This window comes from Petromyzon marinus, chromosome 31 (assembly GCF_048934315.1).
Source record: "Petromyzon marinus isolate PM22_M1 ecotype Great Lakes invasive population chromosome 31, UKy_Petmar_22M1.pri1.0, whole genome shotgun sequence".
NCBI classification, from domain to species: domain Eukaryota; kingdom Metazoa; phylum Chordata; class Hyperoartia; order Petromyzontiformes; family Petromyzontidae; genus Petromyzon; species Petromyzon marinus.
Window position 1 is genome coordinate 8760874 of NC_133697.1, and position 21927 is coordinate 8782800.

Genomic DNA, 21927 nt, shown 5'->3' on the forward strand with positions numbered 1-21927 from the left:
GGACGACGATTTGTTAATTCCTCCTTGGTAAACTTTAAGGGAGGCGACCTCCCCCCCCCCTCACCTCCCCCCCCCCTACTCTCCGCACCGTAAAGCGAGACTTGGAAGTCGGCCGTTATTTATTTATTTTACACTTTGCGGCGGAGGGATATCGCGCGCGGGGCTTTGGCTCGGGCGAGTCCTCCTTGTGTGGCCGCGGCGAGGAGGAGGAGAAGAAGTGCGAGAGGCGACCGAGGCTTGGTGGTGGTAGTGGTGGTGGGGGGGGGGTGTTGTTGGGGTTTTAAAAGACTTGGGAGTTTATATATATTAACAAACTAACAACAAAAACAATTTATTTTTTTTACTCTTTGAAAAAAAAAAATAACAACAAATTTAGCGTTAAGTATTTCCAACAACAATTAAATCCCGGCACTTTCGGGGATGCCCATCATGATGGAGCGAGGCTCAGAGAGCGCTCGGGGCCGGGCGACCGGCGCCAAGAGCCCGTCCGGTGCGGCGGCGGCGGCTGCGGCGGCGGCGGCGGCGGCGGCGAACGGCCACCACTCGGAAGAGAGTAGCTCCAGTGAGGACGAACGCACGGGTGTGTAGCCTCGAACACCACCCAAAAAGGCTACTTACTCCTCATTAACAGTTCATTTTTTTTGTTTACACATTTCCTTTTTTTCTTGTTGTTGTGGTGGTGGGGGGGGGGGTGGTGTTGTTGTGATTTGGGTTGCACGTTGTTTAATGGGTTTTGTCTTTTTTTGGAAAAAAAAATAAATGTTTTAGGAGGTGGCATTCGCGTCGGCTCGAGCTACCAGGTCGTCATCCCTCCGTTCAACCCGGGTGAGTCGCGTGGAAGCCCGCAGCGGAGTGATGGGCTGAGCGGGGGTGTAGCCTCGGTTTACTTGACATCCGTAACCCACCCCACACACTATAAACCTATGTTTTACGTGTTTTTTTATGATTTGTGTTCATTAAATATCGTTATAGTTCGGCTTTTAAAGTTTTTTTTTAATTCGTGTATTATCTACTTTGGCTATATTTATGCCTTTTTAAAAAAATCATGTTTTTTACAGTCCTGCAATACCATTGACTTGTGTCGTTTGGAGTGTACTTGACTACTTTCGTCGGATTAAAACGCTTGTGAAATTAGTTAATTTATGCCTACGATCTCTATATATTTTTTTTGCCGAACGTTTTTATTTATTGTAAACTTGTGCGTTTCTTTAAATTGTAATATAGTTATTTTTTTAAAACAAGGGAAAGAAAATGTAATCTGATCACAACCATCCCCTCCGAACGTGGCACACGGCCTTTGTTCCTGGCGACTTGGTAACATTTTGTCTTAAGAGTTGCCTAATACTGTAACATATCGTTTACATATAATGTACTGTTTAGTCCATTGTCAATCTACTGCTGGATGGAAGGCCTCGCCGAGGCCTCGGCGGGCCTTGCCGGGGGAGTTGTGTGGCCATACTTCACCCCGCTGGTTAACCCGGGGTTTAAGTGAATACACGATGGTGCTGAAATCGCGCTTGGGATAATAGCCACGATGGCAACGATATATGTTACATATTCACACCGGTTTTTGTGTTGTTGTTCACGCAAATGATAACTTTAGTTGCGTGACGTGGCAGTGAAGATAACGTGCCTTTAAAAAAAAAGATATAATGCGGGATTGTTGGGCTGAAGTTATTTAAAAGTAACAACGTTCAATATTATTTGTAGGTAGTTTACATTGGTCTTTGACGTCAATGTGTGAAATTATTATTGTGTTGAGGTTCTTATTTGGCTTTCCCATTTACTCGTGTTGATGATTCGCCAACGACAGTCGATAATTTGTTGTCACTTTTCACGTTCAAGATGCTCTCTCTAAAAAAATAGATTTGGTTCATTTAGCGGCCTCTAGCGGCTGCGGGGGTCCCAATAGTATCACCGCATACAACATGTACGAATTGGGGGGGGGGGAATACTCTTTTATTTAACACGCGATTATTTGCATGTATCGTGAGCTCCCACTGCTGAATGAGGTCCCCACGTGATGTGGTCGTGTGGGTTGTTTGACCACACTAGTCAGTGCGGTTTGGCGAAGATCATACAGTAATTCGTGAATCTCTGCGTCGTTACGCCCCTCCTGTTCGCTACCTTTCCACATCCCCCCCCCTCCTCCTCCTCCTAGCCGTGAGTATGGTAAGTGGCGTCGGCCATGATGAGCCTGGATGGCAGTGTCGACCCATCATCATCATCCCAGTGATCCCATCGCACCGAAACATGTCCCCCCACCAGTGCAGCCTTTATAATAAAGTCTTGTTGAAGGTGGTGTTAGCGAGCACCTTTCAAGGCTAACACGGTACACTAGGGGGGGTGGTGTGGTCAACAACACGCTCGGCCGCCTTTGTCTCCCCAGTGATACAGTATTTACATTATTTAAGGCTGAGTCGACCAAGGAGATGCAAAGGTCCATCCGTCCAACCTTTAGAAACTCTTGAAGGAGGTGGGGTTAGCGAGCACCTATTAAGACCGACACGACACACTAGGGGGGGGGGGGCGGGTGGATTTGGTCAACAACACGTTCGGACATCTTTGTCTCCCCAGTGATGCAGAATTTACATTATTTCAGGATGAGACGACCAAGGGGATGTCCAGAACCGGTTCAGATGTGTTAGCCGTGGTTATCGGGCAAAGCTGCGAATCGAACCGAGGTTGCTGGGTTAGTAGCGCAGTGCGCGAACCACTATACCACCACCGTGCATCCACACAAGCAGCACATCAAGTGCAGGACGCCTTGCACTTCCCATATCCCTGAGGTATAGAGAGGGAGGAGGCAGGATGATGATGGGCGACTGAACGAATGAGTGAGCGACCCCGTCTGTTAAAGTAAACGACGAGTTAATTGAAAATAATAACTGGGTTTTTTATTCACTGGGTTTTCATTAAGAAGTAGAGGAAAATAACTCCTACTTGAATTGTGTCTACCGTGCGGTGACTGGGATAAGGGAGAGGCTAGAAAGCATTGGCCAGGTGTGGTGGCATTAATGGCTTGGGGCTATGGTGACATATTTACTTCAGTCAAAACGTGTTTTTTTTTGTGTACGTTGACAAGCATGCTATTTTGACTTTATTCTCTTTAACGACTAACAATGAATGTTGTGGTTTATGCGTTATTTTTAATAGATTTCCATGTCAATTAAACAATAAAACATTACCAGAGTACACTCTTATTCAAATTCGTTGTGCGAGTGAAAAAATATATTCTAAAAGTCGGTAGAATGGATAAAAACTAATATTTTGCCCATGGTACACCATGGAAAGCGGAGTAGAGCCAATAATATAATTGTAATGTATGAAAATAGACAAAGGAACGCAAAAGGAAGAGGAAGAATGGAAAGTAAGAGGAAAAGAATAGAAAAAGAACATGAAAACTGGACCAAAGGGTCAGAATAGTTGAGGACAGGGAGGAAGAGGAGCTACAAAAAGTCCTCGACACTGCGTCTGTTTTTACAAGGGGCGGGGAGAGGGGAGGGATTCAGAGTAGGAATGGCCACATCGAAGTAACGTTATTTATGGGAGGCTGGAGCCGATTTAGATATGTTTTCACCTTCCAATATGTTACTTATTGTTACTTATTACATACAAATTCTGATTCTTTCACTCGTGACGAGGATGTAACATTTTCACTTCATATATTTCTGCCTGGAGTGCAAATTATAAAGGATGTGGATGTAAATCTATACTTCATTAATTTTTTCATGTGGGACAACGTGAATGAGAAAGGAGGATAAAGCTATCCATGGTGACTGTCGTGCAATCACAGCTCTACTCATGTCTACTCTGAAAATGACACACATCACAGAACACCAATGCTCAGGGGTAGATAATGAAAAAAAATCGCTTTTGTAAAACTGAAACTGGAAGTTGGTAATGAAAATTAAAAATTATATTTGATTCGATTAGGTTGAGTTATTTTTCATACGAATGAATGGAAACCCATTTTACAAAAAGGAAGATCTCGGCATTTTAGCTGTGACATACCTTCAGGAAATATTACATGGGTATTATCAGCGTCATTGCCCATGGCCATCTCACCTTTTTACAGTAATTTACCCTAGCCGTAAACCCGAATATACCCAGAAGAAGCTTCATCAGCAAAGACGTAGAGATTTTTTTCAGTGACTGTAAAAATACTCTGATCTTTTTATTTTCCCCTTTAATTAAAGTGGAGGTGCAAGTGGGTTCATTGAACACACCATGCTTTAGATCCTGGCGACCTGAGTGTGATCCCAGGTCCCTGGAATTATAGCCTAGTTTTGTGTTAATGTAAGTGTTGACACCCAACCTTGCAGATTTCCAAGATGACTGAGAGTTGGCAATATAGCAGGAATGCTATTTACCCACCCATATAGCATGGTTAATTTTAGTTTCCACAAAATTCGTCTGGTTTCTTCTGGCATTCTGAATTCCACACTAAATAATAATGAATTGATCAAACATCTCAATGCAAGACTGTCCTGAATAATATAGTAGTCCCGATACTCATAAGGCTTTTCCAGATAAATAAAGGACATTCATCAGCGGTGGGGAGGTAAAGGCAGCCGGGCGTGCATGTTGCTGACTGCCTGCTTAGCACGCCATACTGCCCTTAATAGGTGCTGCTTAACACTACTTCACCCCCCCCATTCCAGGTAGCGTATATGTATATAATATACATAATAACATACAGCTCTTAGTCAATCCACTGCTATATTAAAGGCTCCCCATGCCGTGTAGGTCATTGGGGTTGTTTGACCGAACTTCACACCAGTCATTGCACGTTATTGAAGGGGAGGTCTAGGACCAGTTGATATAATTCACCATAAACTCCAGTCACCTGGTTCATCGTGCAGTGTGCTAACCATTGTATCACCGTCCCCCACCCTATTGAGACAAAAATCTGTTTTTCAAAGCAGACTTGGACCACAAATGAAGAATTGTACAGTACAACAATATTGTTTTTCCATAAAATGATAAACAGAATCACAAAAATGTACACTAAATGTGTAATATATGAAACAACCATCAATTTATATTCTTTGGGTCTTTCGGTAAAGTCATGTAGATAGGTTCAAATGAATAAAAATAAACAAAAAACTACGACGTTTCGATCACAACACAAGCGATCGTCATCAGGAGGAAAACAGAGGGGGAAAAGCTGCTTAAAGCAGACTGTTTTAAAGGTTTAAATTGGGTTTAGCCCAAGGATCATAAACGAAGTGGGCGGGGCTAGTGATGTTAATGTGAGAAATTAGCATTTTACTGTAAGATCGGAGAGCGGCCTCCACAGCGAGTGCACTGAGGTGGCTATGTTAATGTGAGAGATTAGCATGTTAATGTAAAATCGCAGAGCCGCCGCCACGTCGAGGTCGGTGTGTGGAGGTGGCTGTGTTGGTGTGAGAAATGTAACCTGTTAATGTAAAATCGGAAAATAACTAACATCGGAAGGTGGCGGGATGGGAATATCACAGCCAGTTATGACTGAAACTGGTTGATAACGTCCTTCCAATGATTGCTAAGTTTGTGCCCATCTCGGTTGAAATTGTGTCTGTATATATTTGTAAGGACAGTACGGGGTAATGTAGGGACAGTACGGCTCCCCGTGGCCACGGTTACTAATTAACGTAACGGGTCACGTTAGGGTAATGTGGGACCTAAGTGGTTGCTAATAATGATTGATGGGCCAAGCGTTGACAGGGTCGTGTGAGGTCGTAAATGCGGTGAGAGAGGGTTCGGGAATAGGGGTGTGGCCGGGTCGTGAGGGGGATAAGAGCTGGCGCGTACCTGGCCGCTGGGCTGCTGTTGTGGGGGAATTGCTGTCACCTCAGAGTGGGTCGTCTTCATTATCCTGGAGTGTGGGCACCTTGCAGTCTGAGAAGGCTCAGAATAGAGCTATCTCAGTTACCCAAGTATATAGAGTCGCTCGCGGTTACTCGTTAAGTTATCAGTGAGTCGGCGGACTTTATTCATAATAAATATACATATAACCGAACAAGACGGTGTCTCTGAGAGCTACATTACATATGGATGGCTTCATGAACTAAACTTTTTTGAGCCAACCGCATTAAAACAATGATTAGCCACGGCCGACGTGTTGGTCTTACCGTGTTTCAAATCTGCCTTATGCTCATGAACAAGAAACGAGACATGTCGCTTACTTTCCCGAATGTAACTACTGCTGCATATAGCTTAGTTTGTAGACTCCAGGGTATTGCATATCGGGGATCCTATCCCTCACAGATGGGATCAGATCACGAATTTTATGTACTGTGTTAAATCGAACCTGGATCTTGTGTTTGCTCATGATTTTGGAAGTCTTTTTGGTGACCCCTGCTATGGATGGCAAGGTGATGGTTTTGATTGGGTCCTCAGATGGTTCTTTCCCAACGGTTGGAGTGATAGCTTTACGGATTGTGTGGTCCGAATATCCATTCATCTTGAGAGCTTGGTGCAGGTGTTTCAGTTCACTGGCTAGGTGATGGTTGGAGATTCATCGAGCTCTATGGTGTAGAGTTTTTTATGAGGGAATTCCTCTGGGATGGATGGTGGTGGGAGTCTGGTTTTAGGTAGGCATCCGTAAAGAGTTGCTTTCCTGTAGACAGTGTCCTATTGAGCCATCTATTCTCTTTTCGATTGGAACATCCGAAAATGGTAGCTTGCCATCCTTTTCCACCTCCATGGTGAATTTGATGGCTGGGTGTATGTCATTAATGTGGTTGAGGAATTGGTTCAGAGCTGGTCGGCCATGTGGCCAGATGACGAACGAAGGCAACCCAAATGCTGCTGTGTGTGGAGATGGTCACACCACACCCTTGTGTGCTCTACTGGCTTTAATAAAGTTTTGCTCGCAATATATGCTCCTGTAAACCACTGTAAGGCTTAATTGGGGGATTGTTGTGTTTGGGTGTGCGTCGTGGTGGTGGTGGTGCAGGTGCGATGCAGTGCGAGGCGGCGGAGCGCGAGAGGGAGCGGGAGCACGCCGGGATGCTTGTGTGGTCACCCAACCATAACATCCCCGAGCCAAGACGTGAGGCAATGCAAAGAAACACTGGGATATGGGTCGGGGTCTGCATTATAGTCAGGGTTGTGGTGTCATGGAAAGTTTTGGGATCAGGATTATGTTTGGTATCTGGGTTAGGGTCAAGGCTAAGTAAGGTGGTTTAGGATCAGGACTGAGAATGGTTATGTTATGGTCAGGGTCGAGGCCAGGGTGAAGGTCGGTGCTATGTGCAGAATTTCAGTCTGGGTCAGAGTTATGTTGAGGTATTTTGGTCAGAATTAAGTTTATGGTTCGACTTTTAGTCTGGGTTAAGGTCAGTGTTAGGTTGTCAGGGGTTGATTAGGGTTATGGTCAGATTATCAGGTTTTGCCAGGCATTCCCTTGCAGCTGAATGGTTTAAAACAAATGTAAACAATAATTTGAATTTCAACTAATCTTGCTATCTTTTTAGTGGATGAATACATCGCCATTGCCAAGGAGAAGTATGGATACAACATGGAGCAGGTGATTTACTAGATTTTGTTTCAGTTCATGAATATTAAAGTTATTTATTCCATTCCATTCACCCAGTTAATGTTGAGCTTTCCTCCTGTTTTTGACCAATAAAGACTTAAGAACTGGTTCTGCACAGCCAAAAAGACTAATCTTGGTTCTCATCTTTACCAATCACTATTGAACTTTGATTTTTCCCATTAGCACAGTTCTGCACCTCTGGTTAACACGGTTGGCTACATATTTTGCAAAGAAGTTCGACATACATACAGCCAACCATGGCAAGGGGTGATAATAATGTCACTTATCCATGAATGCTTATCTGATTGAAGACACTTTCTCATTTTGAATGTCTGCTGTGAAACTGTGTATTCAATTCATTGTGGACCGTTCTTTTGGAGGTATATTAATTGGTTGGATGAGGATTTGGGCGCTTGTTTGGAATATTGATATTCTCCCAAATCTGTAGCCATTTCTGTTCAGGGCTCTGGCTTTGCTGAACAGTGATTTGCTTGATTTTAGACAATGTCTCGGTAGCTTTGTGGTGATTGAAACACATGGTCGGTGCCAGCTGTTGTTGTGCAAACCGTAATGAGGTTACGTTGTGCGTGTCGTGCGGCAGGCTCTGGGGATGCTGTTCTGGCACAAGCACAACATCGAGAAGTCGCTCGCGGACCTGCCCAACTTCACGCCCTTCCCGGACGAGTGGACGGTGGAGGACAAGGTGCTGTTTGAGCAGGCGTTCAGTTTCCACGGGAAGAGCTTCCACCGCATCCAGCAGATGGTAGGAGCGAGAGTGAGCGAACAGTCGTGCGAGTGTGTGGGCCTGCGCAGCACTATCGTTGTTTGCAACACACTCAGGTTCGGGCTGTTTATTAATAGGGTCGCATTCCTTACCCCAGGGACACTACAGAAGCAGTCTTCATTGAAGGAACAATGTATTTACACCGCTGGAAACTCAAAGCATGACTTTCCCAACTCACTGCAGCTGATTGCAATACGATTTCTGCAGAAGTTTTAGGAGTGGCGATAACACAAATAAGAATCTCTTTCTACGTTCTCTGCCCCTTTCCACACCTGCCTTTTCGGCTCTCCCCCGTCACTTTACATCTCAGCTGCCTGACAAGTCGATCGGCAGCCTGGTGCGGTACTACTACGCGTGGAAAAAGACGCGCACGCGCACCAGTGTCATGGATCGCCAGGCACGCAAGCTGGCCGGCAAGCGTGAGCACGACGAGAGGTGAGTGGAGTCATTTTACTGTACTTCACCATGCTGGTCTTTGCCGGTTGGGGAAGGTGGGGAAGTAACGGACGTCCCCGTGGTTTGGTGAGGCGGCACCGCATGAGATTGGAACGCCCGGGGTCGTTGACGTATGACATATGACCTGCAACGTTGTCTTCACGCAGTGACGAGTCCGATGATGGGAATCGTGCCGAGGGGCGCGAGGGAGACGCGGAGGCGAAGAAAGAGCCGAAGAAGGAGGTAATGAGGGGGAGCTGTAAAAAAACTTTTGCCTGCAGAGTGCTCGATAATTGTAAAAGACTACAGTTTCGTGTGAGTGGTTGGCTACAATGCACTGCTTTCTGGATGAGTTTCCCATGGCATGCGGATTGTTGGACACGGAGACCACGCTGGTCTGTGTGTTTTTGAAGACTGGGAAGCCCATTGGCCTTTGCTGTCCACATCTCTCTGAGCACCTATTTTATGCATAGTCATAGCTCATCCAAGCACTCTTCAGGTTCAGCCAGGCTTAGGTGATTTGGTTGTAGAGGATAGCCATGATTGCAATGATGACATTTATATACATTGTCCTTTTATATAAACAAGCAGTTTACATTTGAGGTAATCGTGAACAAATTCTGGGTATTTGCAGTTATGCATGGACGAATGATTTATTTATTTATTTATGTTATTTTTCTACTTATTTTCAAGTCCTGATATTGATGCTAACAGACCACAAAGTAAAAACAACAAAGCTACCAGCTCGGTGCAAGTGGTGTGCAGGAATTGAGTTCTAATTTATCAGCAGGTTTTTTTTATTATTAATGCTTTCAGCTAATGCGTTAAAAAATCAGTGTTGTGTGTATTTTAACACTGTGTGTGTGTGCGCATGTGTTTTTTTGTCACACCCCCCCCCCCTTCTGTTCTCTGGCGCTGGTTGTACAGGTGGACGGGCGAGTCGTCGGTCAGCCGCCCCCCAAGGTGCGTGATCTTGCGTTGAAACCATGGGGCCACTTGCGCTCTTATAATTCTGTGATGGTTGTGACTGTTGATAATGATGCATTTTATGGAGAGGGTGTTGACGTTGACAAAAATATTTGATAAAATTGTAGTGATTTGATGACAATGATGGTGACTGTGGTGATGGTGAGGACAATGGGTGGTGACAGTGACTATAATCACAATGGTGAAGATGGTGGCGGTGATGACAATGGTGGCAAATAGTCCCAATGGCGGTGATGTGGAAGAAAACTGTGATGATGAATTGCCATGATGGTGATAACAATGATGCCGGTGACCTCTGATGAAGGTTTTGGTAACAATTCTCGCTGCGTGCAGCCGATGGAGCCTCCGGTGCAGCAACCGAGCCGGGCGGGCCCCATCCGCCGTGAGGGGCAGGGCCCTCAGCACCGGCACCACATGCTGCGCAACAAACGCCGGCCCCCTCGCGGGATGTTCCTCAGCTGGGACGACCTGGTGGTGGTATCGGCCTGCCCAACGGCCGCCAGCACTGTCCTGCGGCAGCTTGACATGGAGATTGTCTCCCTCAAGAGACAGGTGACGCGCAATCACCTGCACAGCTGGTTTACTCGCCTGCTCGCACGTCTGCCTGTTCGTCCTCTGCCTGTTCGCCCTCCCGCTTCTCAGTGTGCAAGCACCTGTTGGTCTTGATGACGGTAGTTGTGGCGTCTTGTCCTGCAGGTGCAGAGCGCGAAGCAGCAGAGTGGATCTCTGAAGCAGATGCTGGATGGGGGGATCTCAGCTTTTCGGCCCACTGAGGTGAGTCTCAACATAGCATTTAACCCCCTGACAAACCAAACCCCAAACCCACAGAGGTGAGGCTCTTTTCTCTTGCTTTAATCCACAGAGATGAGCGCTGACCCGACCCTATAGGGGTAAGCCTCGACCCTTACCATTGTTACACAAAAGTTAGCCTCCATGTAACAATAACCCACAAACCGAGAATTGAAGCAATCCCTAATGCAGCAAGAAACCTCAACTCCAGCTCAAGCCCAACTCAAACCACTATCGTGAGCCATGTCTGTGACCCTGTCTCCCAGGGCATAGTTCCACGTTTACAGTCACCTGTGTGGCAGGAGGCTTCAAGCTGGAGGAGGGGAGTTTGTGAACGCCTCCCTCGAAACTTATTAGGGTTGTATTGTTGGGTGAGCCCATTCCCAGAGTTAAACATTACAAATAGAAACGTTTTAAGTGTGTGAAAAAAAACTTCGTAAGCTATGTCCATCAACTTGACAAAAGTCATGATGGCTAAAAGAAGCGTCTTAAAAAAATATGCGATCCCAGCAGCAAGGCACATTGGTAGCACGCCATGTTTTAAGTGCCTTGTGGGTAGCTCTGCGTTGGTAATCGTTGGTGTGCTGTCACGTGATGCGCATTGCTTTGACATCACAAGTGTCGCTGTGCTGTTTTGCGCAGAGTAATCCACGAGTGAGCGTCCGTTGGTCAACTGAGGAGCAGCTCCTGGCTGTGCAGGGTGAGTAACTGGACAAATAAACAAGGGAGCCTTGGAGGATGGCTTGGGACATTTTTCAAACTGATCATAGGAATCTTTGGTATCTTAGTTGTTATTGCTTGAATGTTCAGGGTCTTTAACATTTAAACAGGTTCTTAGTAAAATGTGCATTTCCATTTACGCATCTTTGGAACTTGCATTTAAAAAAAAATCTTATAATTGTAGATAATGTGTGGATGAAGTGTGTGACAAAAAACTTTAAACCATTGAAATCGTTAAGGAGCAAACATCTGCCTCTTACAATTAGACAGGGGTGGGGATCCTATTGGGCCGTAGGCAGTATTTAGCCCAGGCCATCATTACTGCATGCATCTTAGCCACATTGTGTACTAGAGGGTATTTTTTCTACCTGGCCACACTATTTAGAATTTTAGCTGTCGCTTTTGACAATTTTTGGCACTCTTAACGGCATTTGAAAGTCCTATTCAACCCTCGGTAAGGAAACTGTTCCCCGCCCCTGTCCTTGAAGGGACTTCATTTAGTTGCTTACATTTGTTTCGGAGTTGGTTACACGTTTTATTTATATGTGGAACAAGGCTAATTTCAGGTCTTGCATATATTTCGCCACCAATTGACATGATCAGGATTCAATCGATAATTACTGGGATTGTAGTCCAGTGGGCTTCTTTTAACCACATGGATTTTACATTGATGACTGCATTATCATGATCATGATTTCCTATCCATTGCGAGCTGAAGAACTCCGCTAAGCTATCGCCATTTCACATGGTCCTGCGATGCCACAATTAATCTCACTGCATGTGTGATGATCTTATCACTCCCATATTAAACATGGGATACCTCCTTTGGCAGCTATTACCATACCAGTATGATCCATCGGCCATCTTACCCAAGCCCACCTTGTGTCAATATGGTGTATTTGATTTGCAAATGTTCCATGATTTAACTGTTCCTTTTTCAGTCACTCCATTTAGTTCTAGGTTTGTGTCTTTCCCAGCTTCTTTGCGCCCATGTATATGGTGCATATGTAGCTGGCAGTATGCACTCACTAAATGTTTCACTTTTAACATGTGAAAACTATACACTCCCACAACAAAACAACCACCGTAGGAATTCGCCGCTACGGCCGGGATTTCCAAGCGATTGCGGACGTGCTGGGCACCAAGACCGTGGCGCAGATCCGCAACTTCTTCGTCAGCTACCGTCGCCGCTTTAACCTGGAGGAGGTGCTGCAGGAGTGGGAGGCGGAGCAGGGAGTCACGGGCGGGGGAGCGGGTGCTGGCGGGGCCAGCGGTGGCGGTGTAGCCTCGGGCGATGGCGACAGCAGCTGCAAGAGCTCCTCCAACGCATCGTCCGGCAAAAACTCGGATGATGAGGAGAATGACGAGGTGAGGCCTGGTGATAGTAGACCCGTAATAACCCATGCTGATGTTGCTGTTCATGCTATTTACACTACACGTTGCTACACTGTTAACATTGCTATTGACTTAAAGCTTTCGTGACTGCAGGGATTCATATTCTTAGTTCTTTCGGTAAAGTCACGTAGAAGGGAAACAATAAAATACAAATTTTATTGTTTCCCTTCTATTGACCTTACCATTAATACTTCATACCCGAGGCGACACCAAAGGACTAGCTTACCGGTGGCCCATCGATGGCCTACCTCCCATTAATAACATTCCAGTCTTAACATTACTACACTGACCATTACTATTTTGTTTGCATATTGACTGCTTGTGTTGTGGTTATTGCAAACATGATGCCTTGAATAAAGGTGTCAGTTTTTGTGCCAGTTAAAAGGGTAAAACCTATTACTATACGATTCATGTATATATATCTAAGTGTACTGCTCTTTTATCATTCTGCTGCTGGATGAGGATCTCCTCATGCCGCGTAGGTCTCGGTTTATTTGACCATACATCACCGTGCGGTCGGTGCGAGTTGTTGAAGGTGGGCACCATTATTTAGGGACATAGAAGGACTGTACAGCAATGGATTTAACTGCACTACCTTCAGGTGTGCACCAAGTAGGCCTGCGCACCCTATGACAATTTGTTTGTGCATGGTGGTCACCCGTCCAAGTGCCACCTCAGTTTATAATTAGATTGGGCGCATTCTGGGTGATTTGGTTGTAGGCACTATTCTTCATACTATTGCACTGTTAACAGTACTATGCTGTAAACAATAACATTCTTGTATTGTTAACGTATTACTCAGTTGGCAAACAGCATTGCCCCCTTATATGAAATTTAGCAGGAACCTCCTTAAAAATGAGTTTAGAAACTGAAATGAAACGAAGCTGTTCCAAGTTGGGTTTGTCAAGTAAATAACCAACAAATCTTATCCCCTGTCCCCATATGTACAACAAAAGTTTTAAACTTCGTTCATGGGAAAAAAAGACTTAAACAAATCGCAAGTGTAAGGAATATTGACGTCACTTCCATATGTTTTAATACAAGATCTATCGTGAGATTGTCTTTATTTTTTCTCATTAACAAAGCTTTCTTTTTTTGGGTAGTCCAGAATACACAGCATAGGCAAATAATCACAAGAAAAGTATATTTTGTATTGCATACTTGAGTACTTAAGACTATGAGAATAGGTTTTCCCCTTTTTTCTGGCAACAAAACAGGTGTTAAGATGTTAATACACCAAACTGAAACCTTTTACAAGGAATCATGTCTGCATTAACCACTACTTGTGGTCAGAATGCAAACAAAACACTAATATATGCATTGTCCTTGAAACTGATTGGTCCACACCAGAGACCGCTTTCTTTTTAGCTCGTCTCAAAACGGTGTTAGGCCAGAAGACGCCAAATGGCGTACACCAATCCATTTCAAAGACAATGCATATATTATCAGTGTGTTTTTGTTTGCATTCTGACCACAAGTATTGTGGTTAATGTAGACATGATTCCTTGTAAAAGGTTTCATCTTGGTGTATTAACATCTTTACATCTGTTTTGTTGCCATAAAAAAAGGGGAAAACCTATTCTCATTTGGTACTGGCAAAGGAGGCACAGAGAGCAGTGGTGAATGGATGCCCATGCCGTTGTCTCGCGCACAGGTGCAGCCCATGGACGTGAGCCACACAGCTGCAGCGGTGACGACAGAGCACCCGGGCTCGGGTTCCCTGTTGCACCCGCCACCCCCACTCCTGCGGCCACCGCTGCCCTCGTCCGCGCCGCCGCTGCACCGCCAGCCGCCCCCGCTGCAGCCTCAGCGCCCCGGCCCCGGCGCTGTGTTGGCACGCCCGGCCACGCAACCGCCCCCGTTGATCCGGCCCGCGCCAGGTGCTCCCCCACGTCTCAACCCGCGACCACCGGGCTCGGCGCTAGCGCAGCTCCCGTCGCTCGTGCAGGGCGGTGGCGGTGTTGGTGGTGGCAGCACCGGCGAAGCAGGGACCCCATCCTCGCATTGAAGAATGGCGCTCACTACCCCCCCCCCCCCCCCCCGTCTTCCTTCCCGCCAGCTCTTCCCTGTTGTCCACCACCTCTTATTTTTCTAACGTCACCAAAAGTACTCACCCGCTTCCTGATACGGGTGCACCACAGGGAAACAAACGTCAGTGGTTTAATCTCTGCATTTCGCTTTGCCAGGTTTTTCTCAATATGATGATGCTAAAGGTGCGTGAGCACCTGCTTTAGACAGTGGCACTCATCCGCAGTCAGCATGCGCTAGTTTACATCTTGTTGGTCAGTGGCAGTCGAGCTTGCAGCTGTGCTGTAATCTGCCCGCATGTGCGTGCGCGTTAAGATCGGAGGAGAGCCCTTCGCGTTTGTTTCAAAGAATGGGAAAAAAATGGCAGTGCAGTAAATGCGGGCGTGGGTAGCTCGACTAGCCACGTGATAATTGTACCATCCTCACCCCTTTGATCCGGCCACCACCCCACAGCCATGTCAAGCAAGAGCCAAAAAGTTCCAACCGTTTCCAAAGAAATAGCCAATCGTGTGACCTTTGATCCTCGGTGTCACCCTGCGACTCGTTGCGCCTCACTTTACCTGCTTCATCTTGACTTTGTTTTTGGTTGTGACGAGACGAGCGTCAGTCGGCAGGTACCGTGTCCTCCCCCTTGCTTCCAACATTTGTGGTGTCGCTCGGTGCATTTGCTGTGCTTGCTTACGGTCTGGTGCTACTCTTGAAAATATATTTAAAAAAATTAGAACGAAGAGAATGATTAAAGACACACTAAAACGTGCGTTGTGTATCTATGGTCATAATGCATTATGACTCCCCCATTTGCATGCGCACTGGACCTGCGCACATTGTTACCTTTAATTCTCAATGATAGCATGTGCAGTGAAGAAGAGTTGACACTTTTTTTCCTCCATGTATAGTGATGGAATGGCATTAACAGAGTTTTGCTGGAGCTGGTTTTTAGTTGCACAGGATACAAAAAGCTTGTTTTTAGGCGCCGAAAGACTGAACTGGGCCGAAGTTGGGTTTTCCTTGGGTGACGTCTGCTAACCCTGAGCCTGGCAGTCCATGGGCCAGTTGCAGAAATTAGCGGCACTTGAAGTGGAGAAACCCTTATTCTATTCTAAACTTGGGGCAGAGCATTACAGACTTGTATGATACGTTGAACTTTTGCACCGTACGTAGCCAACCGTGCTAATCGGAGGTTGTAGAGTTTGACCCACGGAAGGAGAGAATTTATTTTGAGAATCCTTCAGCGAACCTTTTTGTTTATCCACGAGAGAGTGCACGTTCAAATGCTCGATTGCAGAGAAATGTTCAGTCATGTGGCAGTCGAAATAAGTTGAGTTGAAACCACTTCACTACCTTGGTCCCAATTTATTTTTATGGCTGTTAAAAAAAATTGTTTATAAATTTTCACTGATTTTAAAAAAATCTTTAGTACTAAATGGTGGTACTGACAAGTCAAATACTTGGTCTGGGCCCTTGAACACCAGACCAGATTCTGCCCAAAACAGGAATGAGGACATGTAGAATGAGATGGTCCTGTGAACAAGCGTCACTGAGTCATGGTCAATTGGAGGAAAGCTTCAGTGGCAACATTATGCACCCTGCCTGGAACGTGTTGGAATATAATTCTTTTTTGCCCATGCTAAAGTTTATGAACTGGTGAAATGAAGTCTGGAAGCGAGACACACCCAAATGAATTAATTAATGGGAAGTTCTCGCGGGGTAACCATTGGAATAAAATCAATGATCGTGCATTTTAAATGGACATCGGAGACAGTGCTGTCTGCTGTGTGTTCAGTGTGAGCATGTTTACATGCACAAAGTTCATCTGACCTCATTGGTTTTGGTGTGGGTAATACGTAAAAACACAGAGCAGACTGCCTGCATTATCTTTTGGCAGGAGTGATGGTTAGTGGCAGGTAGGTGGTCTTATGTAAATACAGTAATAATAATGTTAAAATAATTTAATGGACGATAACACGAGAACATCTACTGAAGTTCCTACAACGTTTACATTGCACAGTGACCGTTTAATTTGGATTTGACTTGTTCTACAGGCTTCCAATGTTTTTTCTTCTGTATTTGACAAAACATGTTCGTATATGACTTGTAGTTATGTTTCCAGTGTGGGCTGTTAAGGTTGTGATTTTTTTAAAAACGTTTATATCTGTGTACAGTATTGAGGGGTTGTCGAATGATTTTAGCAGACACTCGCCATTTATTGAGCCCCCACGTGGTTCCATAATTTGTCATAAAATCAGCGTCGCTTTTGGCTCCAAATTTTTTTTACATTTTTATCATTGTAGCGCCTCTAGTGGCTGCAGCGGTCATGAAATTATTACAGCATCCTTAATACAGTTTTTTTTAAGGTTGGAGCGCGTAAATATAAATGTGTCGTTATACCGGCTACTACCCAACACAGCCAATTAGTAAGGTTTGTCACGTAAACAGAACATGCCAGTACATTTGTAACTAGTACTTTTGTAACGAATTGGCATGTTCTGTTTGCGTGACAAACCTTACCAGTTGGCTGTGTCGGGTTGTGGCCGGTTTAACGACATTTATATATTAACGCGATCTAACCCAAGAAAACCCTGAAGTGGATATTGGTCGCAAAAGCCCATGTGTTAAAGTTATTACAGAATAAATAAAATGACGGGATTTTCACATGCACATTTTTTTTTCTTGAGCATAATCTACAATGACACATCTTGAAGCCATCAGAGGCTTTTCTGGTAGTTGTGGTGATAGGTGTGGCATAGTGCAAATAAAAAGTACCAATTTGCTGGTATTACGTAATTAACACTCACATTTAATTAAAACGGCATTACCTGGAACTAATCGTGAAACAGTTTTAAATTTTAAGACTTTACAATTTGAAGCATGAGCTAGAAGTCTCTGATAGGGTTGTAAATGTAAACCTTCTTGCAGTATGTACTGTTCAGTATATAGAAAGTGCCTACATTTACAATAATGTTCTAATATAATTCACAGTACATTCATTTGTAATATAAATACCCAGAAAATATATTTAACAATGTATACACTCTTATAGCAAACAGTAATTGCCATAATGAAGTAAATGTATGCTGGCTTATCCTAAATTGTTGCCTATTCCTGTCCGGTTTTGAGAGGTTTTGCTCAACAGTACTTTAATGTGTCGTTACATGCCTAATGTTAAAGTTACACTGACCAAAATTTTTGGCATTCTCATAGTTTTAAGCAAAACCATTGTACAAATAAAAAAATATCCCCATTGAAAAAAAAATGAACCATTATTGATCTCCATTGGTGATCCTGGGACAGTGTTGGAAATTCACCGTTCTTATGACACGGGCCATGTCACGTCATGGGAGAATTACTTTTATTTCCACGCGTTCAGTGGTGGAGCTTCACAGAAAAGGTGGTAGGTACTACGTCTCTGGAAGAAAAGTGACAACTATGATGGTAGTCGAGCCAAGTAGTTGACTCAAGCCAAGATTTCAACTCGTGCGGTAATGTTTGAGTGACTTGGGTACATCAGTTGAGTTGTAGCCAGGCCTTTCGGACTTTACCATTTAAGTATACCTTAATATCTCGGCAACTGTGAAGTGACTTGAAAAAAAATGAAGCCAGATCTGTCTATCCTTTGCTGTTTACAACACGTATGTCATTGACAGCCCTCATAAGTATTGTTTGACATCCGCTATATATACCCACATACATTAATTTTAAATATTATAAAATGTTTGATATCTTGAGGTTTTGTGTAACTGTTTTTGTGCATGCTGACGGTGTGTTAACCTCGTATTACCACGCTCGTTATTTAGACTATGATTGGAATAACTGCGTAGGGAGCACACACTTGTGATATTAAATTAGCGCAGTGTGGAGTGGCTTTAGTTGAAGGGGTTATAATTAGCATTAGATTTATAAAAAATATATATTAGGACTTGATGTCACCCATTGAGCCATGCCTATAAGTTGGGATGTTTTGACTTATATCAATGCTGTTAGGAAGAATATACTAAACAGGTAGCAATGATGTGATGCTAACGTAGACGATGATTTACACTGGGGTGTCTTTTATATGGAATTGCATAATCTTAATTAAACGCCCTTTTTGGAATTTTGTGTGCTTTGGTTGCGTGTGTTCGCTGTACTGAGAAGCCGTTTTCCCTAAGTTTATTGGCAGTCATCAATCAACACGTGGCGAGTGTTGAGACCACAACGTGTTTTAAGGGAGCCATGAATTAAAACACGGGCACACAAAGGCATAGAACAGCGATCCGGTAATGTTGAGGGTCTTCACGATTCACCTCCGGCGATGCAATAAAACTCAATGCAGGGTCGCTTATTGACATCAGGATTTTATTTTCGTAGCGGTGAATGGTAGCGCCTCTAGTGGCTGCAGGGATCCTGTGAACCAGTTTACAATAAATCTAACAACACTTGTTCTGTACGCAAAACTGAGCACGTCCGTCATTAACACTGCCTTTAAAGGAAAAAAAATATGTATCAGGTGGCGCTTTAGGCAATGGTTCTTCATAGAAACACGTATTGCTGGCCCATGCTATGAAGGACCGTTGCTGAAGTCGCCTAATTTTTTTTCTTTTAAGGCAGTGTTATTGACGAAACGATTTGGAGTTGTTCGTTCTGTGCTCGTGCAACCACTGCCTGTGCATTATCACCAAACGGCATTCTTAAATAAGTGCTTGGATGCAAGCGTCGTGGGCTTCGTCGATAGGAATTAATGCATTCGTCCACACCTATAATAGACCACGCTTACCAAATCTCCATAGGCGGTCCTAGTGATAACATCAGCAGCAGCAGCTTGGTTACAGTGTTGGGTTTACACGTGGGGGTATTTCGGGTTATGCAGTATTGAGAAGATGGTGGCCTTGGGGGGGGGGGGCAAAGCTTTCCGCAAGCTCGAAATTTGAGACGCTTTCGTTGCTGTCCAAACCACGTTGCCTTGGGGGAGGGGGGGATCTAAAGAAGCAGACAAACGAGTAGTTTGGCTTCATTGTTCTCGAGAGTCATGCTCAATCCACTGGCGGATGAAGACCTTCCTGTGTCATTGCCAATCACGGGTGTCAATCCATCTCCCTTCTGCGTGCAAGCTCATCTCATCGTTCCATCTCTGCGGCGGTCGTACTCTTGGTTGTTTTGATTCCTCTTTTGTTTGCCATTCCGTCACCAGTCTCAACCGTGGGTCATCCCTTCTAGGAACACGCATTGCCTAAGCCTACGTTTCTAAAGTCAATACGATGTATCATTTGTGTATTTTCGGTAATACTTGTGTTAATCTCTCTCAATCTGATTTTCAGTATGCACCTGCAGGTTTCCCGGTGCGTGTTGAAGCTTTTTGCGCCATTTGACTTCGCGGTTTCCATATTGCCTCTCCACATTTCACAGCAGGCAACATGCACGGATAGAAAACACCATAGCAAGGCACACCGGTGTGTTGCATTTGATCAAATAACTTTTCCAAAAAGCACTTGCATGTAGTCTGGCTCTCCTATGCATGGTGTACATACGTACGCACGTGCTTCCCAGCGGCGACCTCGAAACACACCGTCAAATGTTCAGCAAACTGGCACGTTCGTTTCTCCTACATTTATCTTGATATACTGTATATTGAAATCACGGTCGCTCACCACACACACACCCAAGACGCCAAGCGGCCAGAAACAAACTGCACAAATGAAAGTTGTGGTCAGAGGTTATGTGATGCCACGACTGCACAGCTGCCAGTGAAGATGCCAATACTCAACATTCGCCCGGACAGGTCACGGGACACCCAGCAGGTGCCATGGGTCGGCTGACCGAGATGACTGGCAGATGCTACCAGCTGTACCTCCTTACTGTGCCAATTTGCTGTATTTTTTGCCGCACGGCGTTGCCGATGGTTGTTGTGAGCGTCGCTTCTCTGCCCTCCGTTGTTGCCGGAGAGCGACTGCCTCAAACTGCCCGGTAACAGCGTCCTTCACGAGCATCCTCCCTCCCACAGAGGTCGATCTTGCATCACCGATGGTACCAGTGGAGATGCTACCCTCTCCATCACACACAAACACTTCGTGCACCCACTACACTCAGCCGACATCAGACCTCTCCACTCGAGTTTTTTTTTCTCAGTGGGATTATTGGCACAGTCTGATGTACAGCGGTGGCGGAGGTGCGAGGAGCAGCCAGCCCCTGTGACAAACGTGGAATGATCCCCTGGGGGGCCCGAGCCGCTACGTGTAATGCAGTGCACAGACAGCGTCGGGACAACCGATGTCAAAGGGGGGAGTAGTGAGTGAGGAAGCTGGTGTAGCCTTTGCAACAATTTAAAGGAGGCACCGCCAATCGTGGGGAGCGGGGAAGCCGGAGATTGGGTGTCTACAAATATGCCCCCCCCCCAAAAGGGAAATGTCCACGATTTCTCTCCGTCCCTATATCTTCATGCCTCACCGTGTCTCTATGTATCCATGTCTCATTCTGTATTTGCCCATCGTTTTGTCTGTGTTCTTTGCGTATCTCATCTCGTGTGAGAGCGTCCCCACGTGGTACAAAATGAGAGGGCCCCCACGTGGTTCAGGTGTGAGCGCCCCCACGTGGTTCAAAATGAGAGGGCTCCCACGTGGTTCAGGTAAGAGCGCCCCCACATGGTTCAAAATGAGAGGGCCCCCACGTGGTTCAGGTAAGCGCGCCCCCACGTGGTTCAAAATGAGAGGGTCCCCACGTGGTTCACGTTAGAGCGCCCCCACGTGGTTCAAAATGAGAGGGTCCCCACGTGGTCCACGTAAGAGCGCCCCCACGTGGTTCAAAATGAGAGGGTCCCCACGTGGTTCACGTTAGAGCGCCCCCACGTGGTTCAAAATGAGAGGGCCCCCACGTGGTTCACGTTAGAGCGCCCCCACGTGGTTCAAAATGAGAGGGCTCCCACGTGGTTCAGGTAAGAGCGCCCCCACGTGGTTCAAAATGAGAGGGTCCCCACGTGGTTCAGGTAAGAGCGCCCCCACGTGGTTCAAAATGAGAGGGTCCCCACGTGGTTCACGTTAGAGCGCCCCCACGTGGTTCAAAATGAGAGGGCCCCCTACGTGGTTCAGGTAAGAGCGCCCCCACGTGGTTCAGGGGAGAGCGCTCACAGGCGGTTGAGATGAGAGCGCCCCTACGTGGCTCAAGTGAGAGCGCCCCCCACGGAGTTCAGGTGAGAGCGCCTCCATGTGGTTCAGGGGAGAGCGCTTCAACATAGTTCATTCAAGAGCGCCTCCACGTGGTTGAGGGGAGAGCGCACCCAGGATGTTGCGGTGAG

General features: G+C 45.6%; 1 protein-coding gene across 4 annotated transcripts; it reads left to right on the plus strand.

Annotated features, from left to right (window-relative positions):
• Positions 1-128: 128 nt before the first annotated feature.
• LOC116947764 (REST corepressor 3-like) lies at positions 129-18756 on the plus strand. Of its 4 annotated transcripts, none has more exons than XM_076071051.1 (13): positions 129-580; positions 769-825; positions 6944-7039; positions 7464-7516; positions 8127-8288; positions 8620-8744; positions 8912-8986; positions 9662-9707; positions 10065-10283; positions 10434-10505; positions 11163-11220; positions 12331-12608; positions 14290-18756. In XM_076071051.1, the coding sequence occupies exons 1-13, from the start codon at positions 421-423 to the stop codon at positions 14641-14643; spliced, it is 1755 nt and encodes a 584-aa protein (XP_075927166.1). In that variant the 5' UTR covers positions 129-420; the 3' UTR covers positions 14644-18756. The 4 variants fall into 4 exon arrangements, with proteins under 4 accessions (XP_075927166.1, XP_075927165.1, XP_075927167.1 ...); XM_076071050.1 differs by having other exon boundaries at positions 131-580; positions 10428-10505; XM_076071052.1 differs by having other exon boundaries at positions 131-562; positions 10428-10505.
• Positions 18757-21927: the final 3171 nt, after the last annotated feature.